General features: G+C 38.0%; 1 protein-coding gene across 3 annotated transcripts in view; it reads right to left on the bottom strand.

Annotated features, from left to right (window-relative positions):
* Positions 1 to 12227, bottom strand: part of Pcdh15 (protocadherin related 15) — a 933441-nt gene that overhangs the window by 390019 nt on the left and 531195 nt on the right. For all 3 annotated transcript variants that reach the window (XM_085842876.1, XM_085842877.1, XM_085842878.1), the window contains one exon: positions 11203 to 11373. In XM_085842876.1, coding sequence (XP_085699002.1) covers positions 11203 to 11373 — 171 coding nt within the window. The remainder of the gene's footprint in view (positions 1 to 11202; positions 11374 to 12227) is intronic.

Below are 12227 nucleotides of genomic sequence, written 5' to 3'. Positions count from 1 at the left end.
ACTTACTAAAAAGTGTCCCAGCTTATGGCAGAAAACATCTATATAAGTTCTTTCCAAACCAATTTAGAAAGCCATTGGAGAGTTTCGAAATATATAGCTAAGAAAAGTTAAGCATACCTAACGCAGTTTACATCTTTTATCTTCTACTTTAACACATATTTCATAGACAAACATAGATGAAGAATTCTTATGAATTAATATTTGGAATTCTTTTCTTCAAGTAAAGAGTGTCCTTAATCACGCTACTTGGAACAGCATTACTTTAATATTTCTCCAGACTTCAGAAAACCAATTTCTTTTCAAAGTTTAACTGTTCTACCAAAGACTGCAATGACTTATTATTGAGAGGGAGCTGTGATAGAGCCTGCATCTAACACATCTATCATGAATCCTTCATCCCTGAAGACCAGGGCTATAACTGTACATCTGAGACAGTGCTAACTGAAGTTTTAGTCTCTGTTAGGGTTACTTGAGTTGATGAGCTGTAGCCTTTACTACCTGAATCTGAGGCTTCAGATCATTTGTTGACCTTTGGGGGACAGATACCATATGTCACCTGGATGTTTTTATCAGATATCCTGTAGATAGTCTAAGTTGCCATTGTCTCTTCTGCAAGCAAGTGTATAAGGTTCCCTAAAAGCTCCATGGGAAACACATTGAGAATTGTCCTAAAGGTTGAGCAGGGGTCAGTTCAGTACCTGAGACATTATTGAAATGGGTAGGGGGGCATGATGGTCAGTGTGTTAAGACACCTGGGGCTTGCTATGGCAACTAGGCAAAATGCTTACTTTGTGGGAACTGTTAGACTCCTGTTTAATGGGCACCTTGACTAGAAAAAGGACAGGCAAATCAGTGCATGCCCCTACATTCTCACTTAAAAAGACTTCAAATGAATTAAAATACATAAGTAATGTAGCTGTTTTTTATAATGTGTGGTTATATTAAATCAATGTGGTCATATCTATACAAGCTCTTTACATTTTCTTGTTTGTGATAGGACAGAGGGTAGTATAGCAGTATTTATTGGTTTAGTCTGTTTTGTGCATGGTGCATGTTCATTCATATCTCCATGAATTAATTTAAATAAACACTTACTTAACATGTGCTATGGGAAGTCCATGGATTCAAGCTGGAATATAATGAAAACTATGAATTTAAAATCATATTCTACTGAAAAAGAAATGGGTGATGAACATTTGTGGCGGGGATATACAGAAACAACATTTTAAATTGTCCAAATGATCCTTGAATATGAAATATAAACTCGGTGTATGAGACATGAAAGCCAAGGGTGGGTGGAGAAGTGAAGGCCCTAATCAAAATCATGTGTCTTTAGATAAAGTGTTTCTAAGAGTTAGGGGAGACAAGCTAAAGGAAATGACAAGATGTAACCTTACTTTGAAGGACATGCTAAAGAGAAGTGCTTGCTGACAGGAGGTTGATCTAGATGTCTCCTGAGAGGCTCAGCCAGAGCCTTACCAATACAGATGCAGATGCTCGCAGCCAACCACCAGACTTAGAACAAGTACCCCAATGTAGGAGTTAGGGGAAGGACTGAAAGAGCTAAAGGGGTTTGTAACCTCATAGGAAGACTAACAATGTCAACCAACCAGACCCCCCCCCCCAGAGCTCACAGTGACTAACCCACCAACCAAAGAGTACACATGGAGGGACCCATGGCTCCAGTTGCATACATATGCAGAGAATGGTCTTGTCTGACATCAATGGGAGAGGAGGCCCTTGATCCAATGAAGGTTTGATGTCCCAATGTGGGAGAATGCTAGGGTTGTGAGGCTGGAGTGGGTAAATGGGTGGGAAAACACCCTCATAGAAGCAGGGGAGGGCTTGGGATAGGGGATGTTTGGAGGGGAAACCGGGACAGGGGATAACATTTAAAAAGTATGTAAACAAAATAACCAATAAAAATGTAAAAACAAGAGCTTTATGACTTACTGGGTAATGTGTGACACTATAAGTCAAACATTAAGGTGCAGTTTTTGTTTATTTGTTTGTTTGTTTGTTTGTTTTAATTTTAAACAGCCACATATCATAATAGAACTGGATCTGAAAACTACCTTTGGTTTTGTTATAAGGGTGACTAGAAACAGAAAAGAATGAAGGCCGGGGCTTCAGATTTAAGAGAATAGTCTTAAGTAGATGTGTTGGCATTGAGAATTGAGGGAATCAACCATATTTGAGCACACTTAAGAGGTAAAATTGATAGTGGGTTTGGGCACATCTGAGTTAGTCTGAAAGGGCAGTAAGGAAGTGCTGAGATAGACAATAACTACAGAACAGTGACAAGGCAAACCTTGGAAGGTGGGCTAGAACTGGACTCAGAGATGCAGTGACAAACTAAGTCAAGGGAAACAGAACTTAACTGATATAGTATAGCTTAAGTTAGTTTTACTACAAAATATATGAAGGGAAAAAAAAACAACAAACAAACAAACAAACAAACAAAAAAAAACCCAGCTAAAACCATAGAAATCTAGATATCTTTAATTTAAGATTAGAATAAAATACAAGTTTTTTCAAAATGAAAAAAAACCCCATCAAATATTTAAGATGATGAATTCAAAGCTCTTGAGGAAAAGAAAAGAAAAAGAGGAAAGAAAAAGGCATAGATGTGTGACTTCCCAGAGTGCAGAATGTTTATATAGAGTATGGTCTGGGAAGATATTTTTATGTTGGACATCTCTGGAAACGCCATCATTCTGATATTGAACAGAATAGCTGCAAAGAATAAGACAATATAAACAAACGGAAGGAATTATGTTTTGACAGATTTGTGGGAACTAGATCTCTTTTATGGACTGCAATGGGGATATTTGCAGCTGGGTGTTATGAGAACCTGTCCAAAGGACTTTACGAAGGAGAAGGAAAGGGATTTCTTGACTGATAGGCAGTCAGTTTTCACATACTGAAAAGCATGTGGCACAATAACTCATGGAAGGTGTATCCAGGTAAAGAAATACAATGTCAGTAGACAGAGCATCTATTTAGAGATAAAATACTCAACAAAAACATTTCCAATCAACAATATTGAAAATATATAATATAATTATATAATATATGTAATATATGAGACAATAAATAACATAATATATAACATATAACACACTATAAATACATAATATAATAAATATATTATAGAATATATAATATATTACAATATATTACAAATATTTATTGACAATATTTTGTTGCATATTATATGTATATATATACATATATATATACACATTTATATACACTCAGGTGTTTTTGAGTCAAACTATTTTGTGTCATTGTTCATGTTTAATTTAGAACAAACACAAAAAAATATAAAAAGATATAAACAGAAATTTGAATATGAAACATAAAAGCAAAGTCCAGTATGATCTATTGTGATACAGAAAGGATTCAATTAATGAACAATGAATTCTACATTCCTAGTTACAAAGGTTTATTCATAATATTAGAAGACAAACATTATAGGCATAATAACTTTAAAAATTGATAAAATAAGAGTAAATTTATAAAAAGAGCATTTTGTTAAGATTTTCCTCATCTTATTTAGCCAGGCTCTATCATTAACATGGAGTCTCACACATATCAGTGCTCAGTTGATATTTATAAAATCAATAATAAATAACTGGCCTAGAACTACCCGAGGCTTTAGGATCTATCTAATACAAGATATACATAATATATTCAACACCATTAATATTAGTGTCCCTAAAGACACTAATTTTTCACCGAAGATAGTTTCCTCTAGTAGAAAACATAATCTTATTTATAAAATATTTTATCTCTAAATATATGGTCATTAAAATAATACATTTTAGCTAATAAAGTCTGCATATACTATAGTAGAATTAAGAATATCACTATGGAGACATCTTGGATCCCAGACTCCACAGAGACTACTCTGCACAGGTGAGAGTGTGGACTACAGAAGCTAACAGTCTGGGACAGGCAGGAGCCACAGAGCTTCTGAGGTAGCCCCCTTATCAGGCTCCAGACTTCCGGGCACCTTCCCTGCCAGAGGATAGGTGTCCGCCCGGCCCCGGAGGGATTTGCCTGAGCATCTGCAGAAGACATCTTGGATCCCAGACTCCACCAAGACTACTCTGCACAGGTGAGAGTGTGGACTACAGAAGCTAACAGCTTCTGGGACAGGTTCTGTTTCAGGCCTTCATCTTCTGCCAGGAGGCAAGTCTGAACACCAGATATCTGTGGCACCTTCCCTGAAAGAGGAGAGCCTTCCTGCAGACCACTGAAACTCAGGAGAGAGCTAGTTTCCTTAGTCTGCTGGTAGAGAATAACAGAATCAGAAGAGGAACAAGCTCTAATCAGAGACAACTATAACAACTGACTCCAGAGTATACCAGATGGCGAAAGGCAGACTTAAGAATCTTACTAACAAAAACCAAGACTACTTACCATCATCAGAACCCAGTACTCCCATCTCAGCCAGTCCAGGGCACCCCAACACACCCGAAAACCTAGACCCGGATTTAAAGGCATATCTCATGATGATGGTAAAAGACATCAAGAAGGTCTTTAATAACTCACTTAAAGAAATACAGGAGAACACTGCTAAAGAGTTGCAAGTCCCTATAGAAAAACAGGAAAACACATTAAAAACAGATGATGGAAATGAACAGAACCATACTGGACCTAAAAAGGGAAGTAGACACAAAAAAGAAAACCCAAAGTGAGGCAACACTGGAGATAGAAAATCTAAGAAAGAAATCTGGAAACATAGAAGCGAACATCAGCAACAGAATACAAGAGATGGAAGAGAGAATCTCAGGTGCAGAAGATTCCATAGAGAACATCAGCACAACAAACAAAGAAAATGCAAAATGCAAAAAGATCCTAACTCAAAACATCCAGGAAATCCAGGACACAATGAGAAGGCCAAACCTATGGATAATAGGAGTGGATGAGAATGAAGATTTTCAACTCAAAGGACCAGCAAACATCTTCAACAAAATTATAGAAGAAAACTTCCCAAATCTAAAGAAAGAGATGCCCATGAACATACAAGAAGCCCACAGAACTCCAAATAGACTGGACCAGAAAAGAAATACCTCCCGACACATAATAATCAGAACAACAAATGCACTAAATAAAGATAGAATACAAAAAGCAGTAAGGGAAAAAGGTCAAGTAACATATAAAGGCAAGCCTATCAGAATTACACCAGATTTTTCAAGAGACTATGAAAGCCAGAAGAGCCTGGACAGATGTTATACAGACAGTAAGAGAACACAAATTCCAGCCCAGGCTACTATACCTAGCCAAACTCTCAATTACCATAGATGGAGAAACCAAAGTTTTCCACCACAAAACCAAATTCACACATTATCTTTCCATGAATTCAGCCCTTCAAAGGATAATAAAAGAAAAAAAAAAAAACAATACAAGGACGGGAAATATGGTACTGGTACAGCGACAGCCAATTAGACCAATGGAATAGAATTGAAGACCCAGAAATAAACCCACACACCTATGGTCACTTGATCTTTGACAAGGGAGCTAAAACCTTCCAGTGGGGGAAAAGAAAAACAGCATTTTCCAAAAATGGTGCTGGCACAATTGTCGGTTATCATGTAGACGAATGCAAATTTATCCATTTCTACCTCCTTGTACTAAGGTTAAATCTAAGTGGATTAAGGAACTCCACATAAAAGCAGACACACTGAAACTTATAGAGGAGAAAGTAAGGAAAAGCCTTGAAGATATGGGTACAGGGGAAAAATTCCTGAATAGAACAGCAATGGCCCGTGCTATAAGACCGAGAATTGACAAATGGGATCTCATAAAATTGCAAAGCTTCTGCAAGGCAAAAGACACCTTCAATAAGAAAAAAAGGCCACCAACAGATTGGGAAAGGATCTTTACCTATCCTAAATCAGATAGGGGACTAATATCCAATATATATAAAGAACTCAAGAAGGTGGACTCCAGAAAATCAAAAAACCCCATTGAAAAATGGGGCTCAGAGCTAAACAAAGAATTCTCATCTGAGGAATACCGAATGGCTGAGAAGCACCTGAAAAAATGTTCAACATCCTTAATCAACAGGGAAATGCAAATCAAAACAACCCTGAGATTCCACCTCACACCAGTCAGAATGGCTAAGGTCAAAAATTCAGGTGACAGCAGATGCTGGTGAGGATGTGGAGAAAGAGAAACACTCCTCCATTGTTGGTGGGATTGCAAGCTTGTACAACCACTCTGGAAATCAGTCAGGCGGTTTCTCAGAAAATTGGACATATTACTACCGGAGGATCCAGCAATACCTCTCCTGGGCATATATCCAGAAGATGTCCCAACCGGTAAGAAGGACACATGCTCCACTATGTTCATAGCAGCCCTATTTATAATAGCCAGAAGCTGGAAAGGACCCAGATGCCCCTCAACAGAGGAATGGATAGAGAAAATGTGGTACATTTACACAATGGAGTACTACTCAGGTATTAAAAAGAATGAATTTATGAAATTCCTAGGCAAATGGATGGAGGGCATCATCCTGAGGGAAGTAAACCAATCACAAAAAAACTCACACAATATGTACTCACTGATAAGTGGATATTATCCCAGAAATTTAGAATACCCAAGATATAAGATACAATTTGCTAAACGCTTGAAACTCAAGAACAACGAAGACCAAAGTGTGGATACTTTGCCCCTTCTTAGAATTGGGAACAACACACCCATGGAAGGAGTTACAGAGACACAGTTTGGTGCTGAGATGAAAGGATGGACCATTTAGAGACTGCCATATCTGGTGATCGATCCCATAATCAGCCTCCAAACGCTGACACCATTGCATACACTAGCAAGATTTTGCTGAAAGGACCCAGATATAGCTGTCTCTTGTGAGACTATGCTGGGGCCTAGCAAACACAGAAGTGGATGCCCACAGTCCGGTATTGGATGGATCACAGGGCCCCCAGTGGAGGAGCTAGAGAAAGTACCCAAGGAGCTAAAGGGATCTGCAACCCTATAGGTGGAACAACAATATGAACTAACCAGTACCCCCGGAGCTCGTGTTTCTAGCTGCTATGTATCAGAAGATGGCCTAGTTGGCCATCAATGGAAAGAGAGGCCCATTGGTCATGCAAACTTTATATGCCTCAGTACAGGGGAACGTCAGGGCCAAGAATTGGAAGTGGGTGGGTGGGGGAGTGGGTGTTGGAAGGTGTGGGGGACTTTTGGGATAGCATTGGAAATGTAAATGAAATAAATACCTAATTAAAAAAGAAAGAAATAAAACTAACTGTTAAGCCTGGTACAGTAGCTTAAGCATGTAAAAAAAAAAAAAAAAGAATATCACTATGGTAATTATTGGAACATTTCCTATCAACACAGGCCTGAGTAGGTGAAAGGACTTCTGGGATTCAAAGACTTAGTTTGAAGAAGGGTCATCCTGTATGTAATTAAATTCAGAATGTTTGGTTTAGCTGACATCAATGGATTTCTCACTCTGAATAGCAAGATCTTACTCATTGAAAATTTCTAACATATTAATTATATATTATATATTAGGGATAATGTATAATAAATATATGTTGTAGATACATGTACCAAGAGAGAGAGTGAAAAGGCATAAACTAAGCTATTTGAATGTGAAATTTAAAACCGAACCCCAGTTTGAACTGTGATACTCTAGAATAGATGCAAATAATGATGTGTAAGAATAATAAACCCCTAAGCATATCCTTTTTCCTATGATCTTCTTAGACCAGGATTTGGATACTCTTCCAACAATGCTTGTCTACAGCTAAACCAAGCATCCTAAAGTGACCCATGCTAAACATGGCTATTGTGCTATAGACAGGAATATTGGGATGCTTCTTCAAATTCTCATAAGATAAAATGATGGCTTTATGAAAACTTTAAATGACTATCATTGGAAGGCGCTGTGCTTAGAAGTAAACATAACCCACTTTTTGCTGGAAGGCAATATAAACATTTTTAATGAGTAACTATTAACTTATATATTCATGGAGGTAAACATGAACTACTCTTTGTTTAACAGAGCATTAAGTAATGAATCAGTCTCTTAGAACGATGAAATATGAGACTGGAGTGGTGGCTCTGAGGTTAAGAGCACTTACTCCTTTTAGAAAGGACTTCCATTCAGTTCCCAGAACCCATATCATTTAACTCACAACTGCCTGCTACTCCAGTTCCTAGGGATCCAAAACCCTGGGAATTTTAATTTAAAGAAAAATGTAGACTGTGAAGTATAATGATTGATTATTCTAGAATTTTAATGTAGCATTAATTTATAAAGCATAGTTTGAGAAACTATCTAAAGACTAGTGTCTTTGTTTTCATGAGAGTGTTTGTTTATTTTCTTTGTTTAAAAACCTCCTTTTTATACCAGAAATCATCTGCTGTGTCCAGAAGCCCTAACATTTCTATTCAAACTGTTTTTCAGAAAATTATTGTGTCAGAGATTTCTTAAGCAGTTATCAGTTCTCTCTTTGTATTATAATAGTACACTCTGAGCAAAGGAACAGATTTGCCAGTTGAAAAAACACTAACTTTTAAAGTTGAATTCTGTCTTTCTTAGGTTCTATTATTTAGTGTGTGAGAGTTACCATGTGTAGTGTGAGGATGGTGGAGGAAATGGAAAGACACTTCTGGCATCAAGGTGTCAGCAGGAAAAATCAATGCCCAGCTTAACACATGTCACAGAGACCTCAGGACTCCTCTATGTTAGTGTGGTAACAGCCAGGCAATGGATATTAACACTACGGCTGGTCCTATATTCTAACTTTTACACACACACACACACACACACACACACACACACACACACACACACAGGTATAATCTGCACATATTCACTTATTCATAGTAGAAATTACATAAACCAATTGAAGGCTCATCTGTAAAATTTGCATAAGGAGGGCCTCTGTAAAAGAAACGCACATTGGCTCAGTTAATATTTATTCAGAGCATATGGCAAACTGGACATTGAATATTACTTTTAGTCAGTGTTACCATTTATCTGACTCCTCCAACTTCAAAAGAAGGAGATTCTTTGACAGTTTCCTGGAGTGCTCTAAACTCTTCACAAAACCCCCCAGGGTACACTACTGCTCAAACCGCAGCTTCTGCCTTTCCTTTAAACACTAAGTCCTCAAAACATTATTAAACAGCCATTGGGTCAAGTTGGTATTACTCTTCCCACACCAATAATACTTCCTGTCATAGTTTCAGAAGCTACATAAACTAACCCAGAAACAAATAGCCAAATATTGTTACCATTCCTATTAAACATTACAAAAACACCCTGCTGTTTCCCACTCATGGTAGTTTTCTTTCTGAAAGTCAAATATTACAGTGAAGACACAAATTTAAGTTGCGCATATTTATACTTTTATACCAGTCTGTTTAGTTCTTTGCCTTTCAATATTTGTAAAAATTAGCCATTGTCTGTGGTCATAGACCAGATTACAGCACCTGATCTCAAAATTAGTAAAATTTATTGTCATATAATATGCATCCAAACATGAATACTTTATAAAGTTGTTGACCATTCAGGCCAATATTTTAGTGATTGTATAGTATATTTGTATTGTAGACTCAGTTCTCATACATATACGATGCACTGAAAGGTATGTCTACAACACTGGATGAGAACTCTTTGAACTAAATAAGATACACAGAAAATTATTGAAGATTTAAAGGAAAACATTTCTCTTTTATTATCTAAATTCTCATATAAGTATAATATACCTCAAACTCCTGTTTCTGTTTTTACATTATTGATAAGAGCTTCAAAGATTCTTCCAACAAATTATAACATTGTGAGTTATCTTGGGAACCCAGAAAGCTGGACAAATAACAAAGAAATTCAGGAAGATGACTACTTGGAATTTAACTTCTATGAAACCACACACACACACACACACACACACACACCTGACAGAAAAAGATACTATGTTAAGTTTAAGTAGATGCCTGATTGGGTTGCAATTAGTTTTTATTTTCTTAACTTTTTAAAATGCATACTTGTTATGTAAAATGATAGGCTTATTTCTCAAATATTCATGCATGTATATCACAAACTTTGATCATATTCAACCTAGTTGTCTTCTGCTGACCCCTCACATTCCTGCTGGATTCTTTTCTCAAACAGTTCTTCTACTTTGATAAGTTATCATATCATCTCTTATATATCAGCACATTTATGCATTAACTTGCACATCAATCTATCCACCCACCCATTCATGATCCATCCAACCATCTGTCCATCTGCCTGTTAATTCTTCCGTTCTTCCATCCATCCATCCATCCATCCATCCATCCATCCATGAAAGTTCTGAGCATGAGAACATACATGTAGTATTTGCCCGTCTGAGTCTCTAATGCCATTTTCATGAACACTGGTGTCTTAAAATGTTGACTCTTAAAGTATGTTTCTGGCACCCAGGATGTTCCCACAGTGTGGATTTCAAATGTCACGAGTGTATAGCTCTGCTGGCATGTTTTAAAACTCAGAACTGAGTATGGAAAATATCTATTCATGTTTTGCTTTTCTGTTTCTTTAAAACATACCTTCAAGAGGTGGAGATGTATATTCAGGATTTGTTGACTCTTATTTCCAGAGAGCCCAATGTCACCTCCAACATTTCTGAATGTGCTAGCAACTAGACATAACTCTTTTTTTTGTTATTGTTTTGATTTTTTTTTCAAGACAGGGTTTCTCTATATAGCCCTGGCTGTCCTGGAACTCACTTTGTAGACCAGGCTGTCCTTGAACTCAGAAATCTGCCTGCCTCTGCCTCTGCGGAGTGCTGGGATTAAAGGCATGCGCCACCATGCCTGGCTTTAGACATAACTCTTATTGGTGGACACTCTTCTAAATATCAGTGTCAGAGTTTGTGGCTTCTTGAGACTTTTTCTGCTTTGTAAAGGATGAAATTATACATTATGACATTATCTATGTATTACAGAAAAATAGTGTTAGTAAAAACTACCATTTTAGTTTCTTTGCTAGTGAATTTTGATATTATCAACCAAACTATTTGCAAAGCATTCTGAGACAGGACTTCAGTGGGTTTAAAGATGCCAATAGAGATGGGGAAAAAAAAGAAAGGAAAGAAAGAAAAGCAGAAGGAAGGAGGGAAAGAGAGAGAGAGAGAAAGGAAGGAATGAAGCAGGAAAGAAAGAAGTAAGTGTACTTACCGGAGTCCTCAGTTCAGGAATGGCAGCTTGGTAGGTGAGTGGACGGCAGTCACGTGTGTTTGGCACAAGAACACAGGGCAGAAACATAGGTCCCAGGTCATCTCCATCTAGAACATCTACTGTGAGGGTGGTGGTGGTTGTTCGCCTCTCATTCAGATTTTGTGCACGATCCTGATGGGTGTAACGGGGGTGGGGGGTGGAGAGAAAGAGAGAGGTTGATTAAATAGTTAGATGATGTAAATATCGGGTATAATTTAGTTTTGTTCATTCTTTTCTCACACTTTCTTTTTTAATTTTTTTATTGGGTATTTATTTCAATTGCATTTCCAATGCTATCCCAAAAGTCCCCCAAACGTTCTCCTACCCACTCCCCCACCCACCTACTCCCACTTCTTGGCCCTGACGTTCCCCTGTACTGAGGCATATAAAGTTTGCAAGACCAATGGGCCTCTCTTTCCACTGATAGCCTACTAGGCCATCTTCTGATTCATATGCAGCTAGAGACACGAGCTCTGGGGTGGGGGGGGGACTGGTTAGTTCATATTGTTGTTCCACCTATAGGATTGCACACCCCTTTAGCTCCTTGGGTACTTTCTCTAGCTCCTCCATTGGGGGCCCTGTGATCTATCCAATAGCTGACTGTGAGCATCCACTTCTGTGTTTGCTAGGCCCCGGCATAGTCTCACAAGAGACAGCTATATCTGGGTCCTAGTAACCTTTGTAAGCCAAGTTTTATGTTGGGGGAATGGAAGGTGAACTTTTATCTACTTGTATTGAATACCCAGTTTCTTTTTCTTTCCATTTATTTATCTATTTATTCATTTTGCATTCTGATTGCTGCCATCCAGTCTCCCCTCACAGGACCCTCTGCCCATTCCCCATCTTCCCTTCTCCTCTGAGAAGGTGGGGGCCCCTGGCTATCCCATTCTAGTGCAACAAGTATCTCCAGGGTTAGCTGCATCCTCTCCTATTGAGGTCCAACAAAGCAGCCCTGTTGGGGAAGGAATTCTACAGTCAGGCAACAG

Source organism: Mus caroli, unplaced genomic scaffold (assembly GCF_978045245.1).
Source record: "Mus caroli unplaced genomic scaffold, Mus_caroli_1 scaffold_9, whole genome shotgun sequence".
In the NCBI taxonomy this organism is placed as follows: domain Eukaryota; kingdom Metazoa; phylum Chordata; class Mammalia; order Rodentia; family Muridae; genus Mus; species Mus caroli.
The sequence above is the reverse complement of the archived record's forward strand: the minus strand, read 5'-3'. Positions and strand labels throughout refer to the sequence as shown.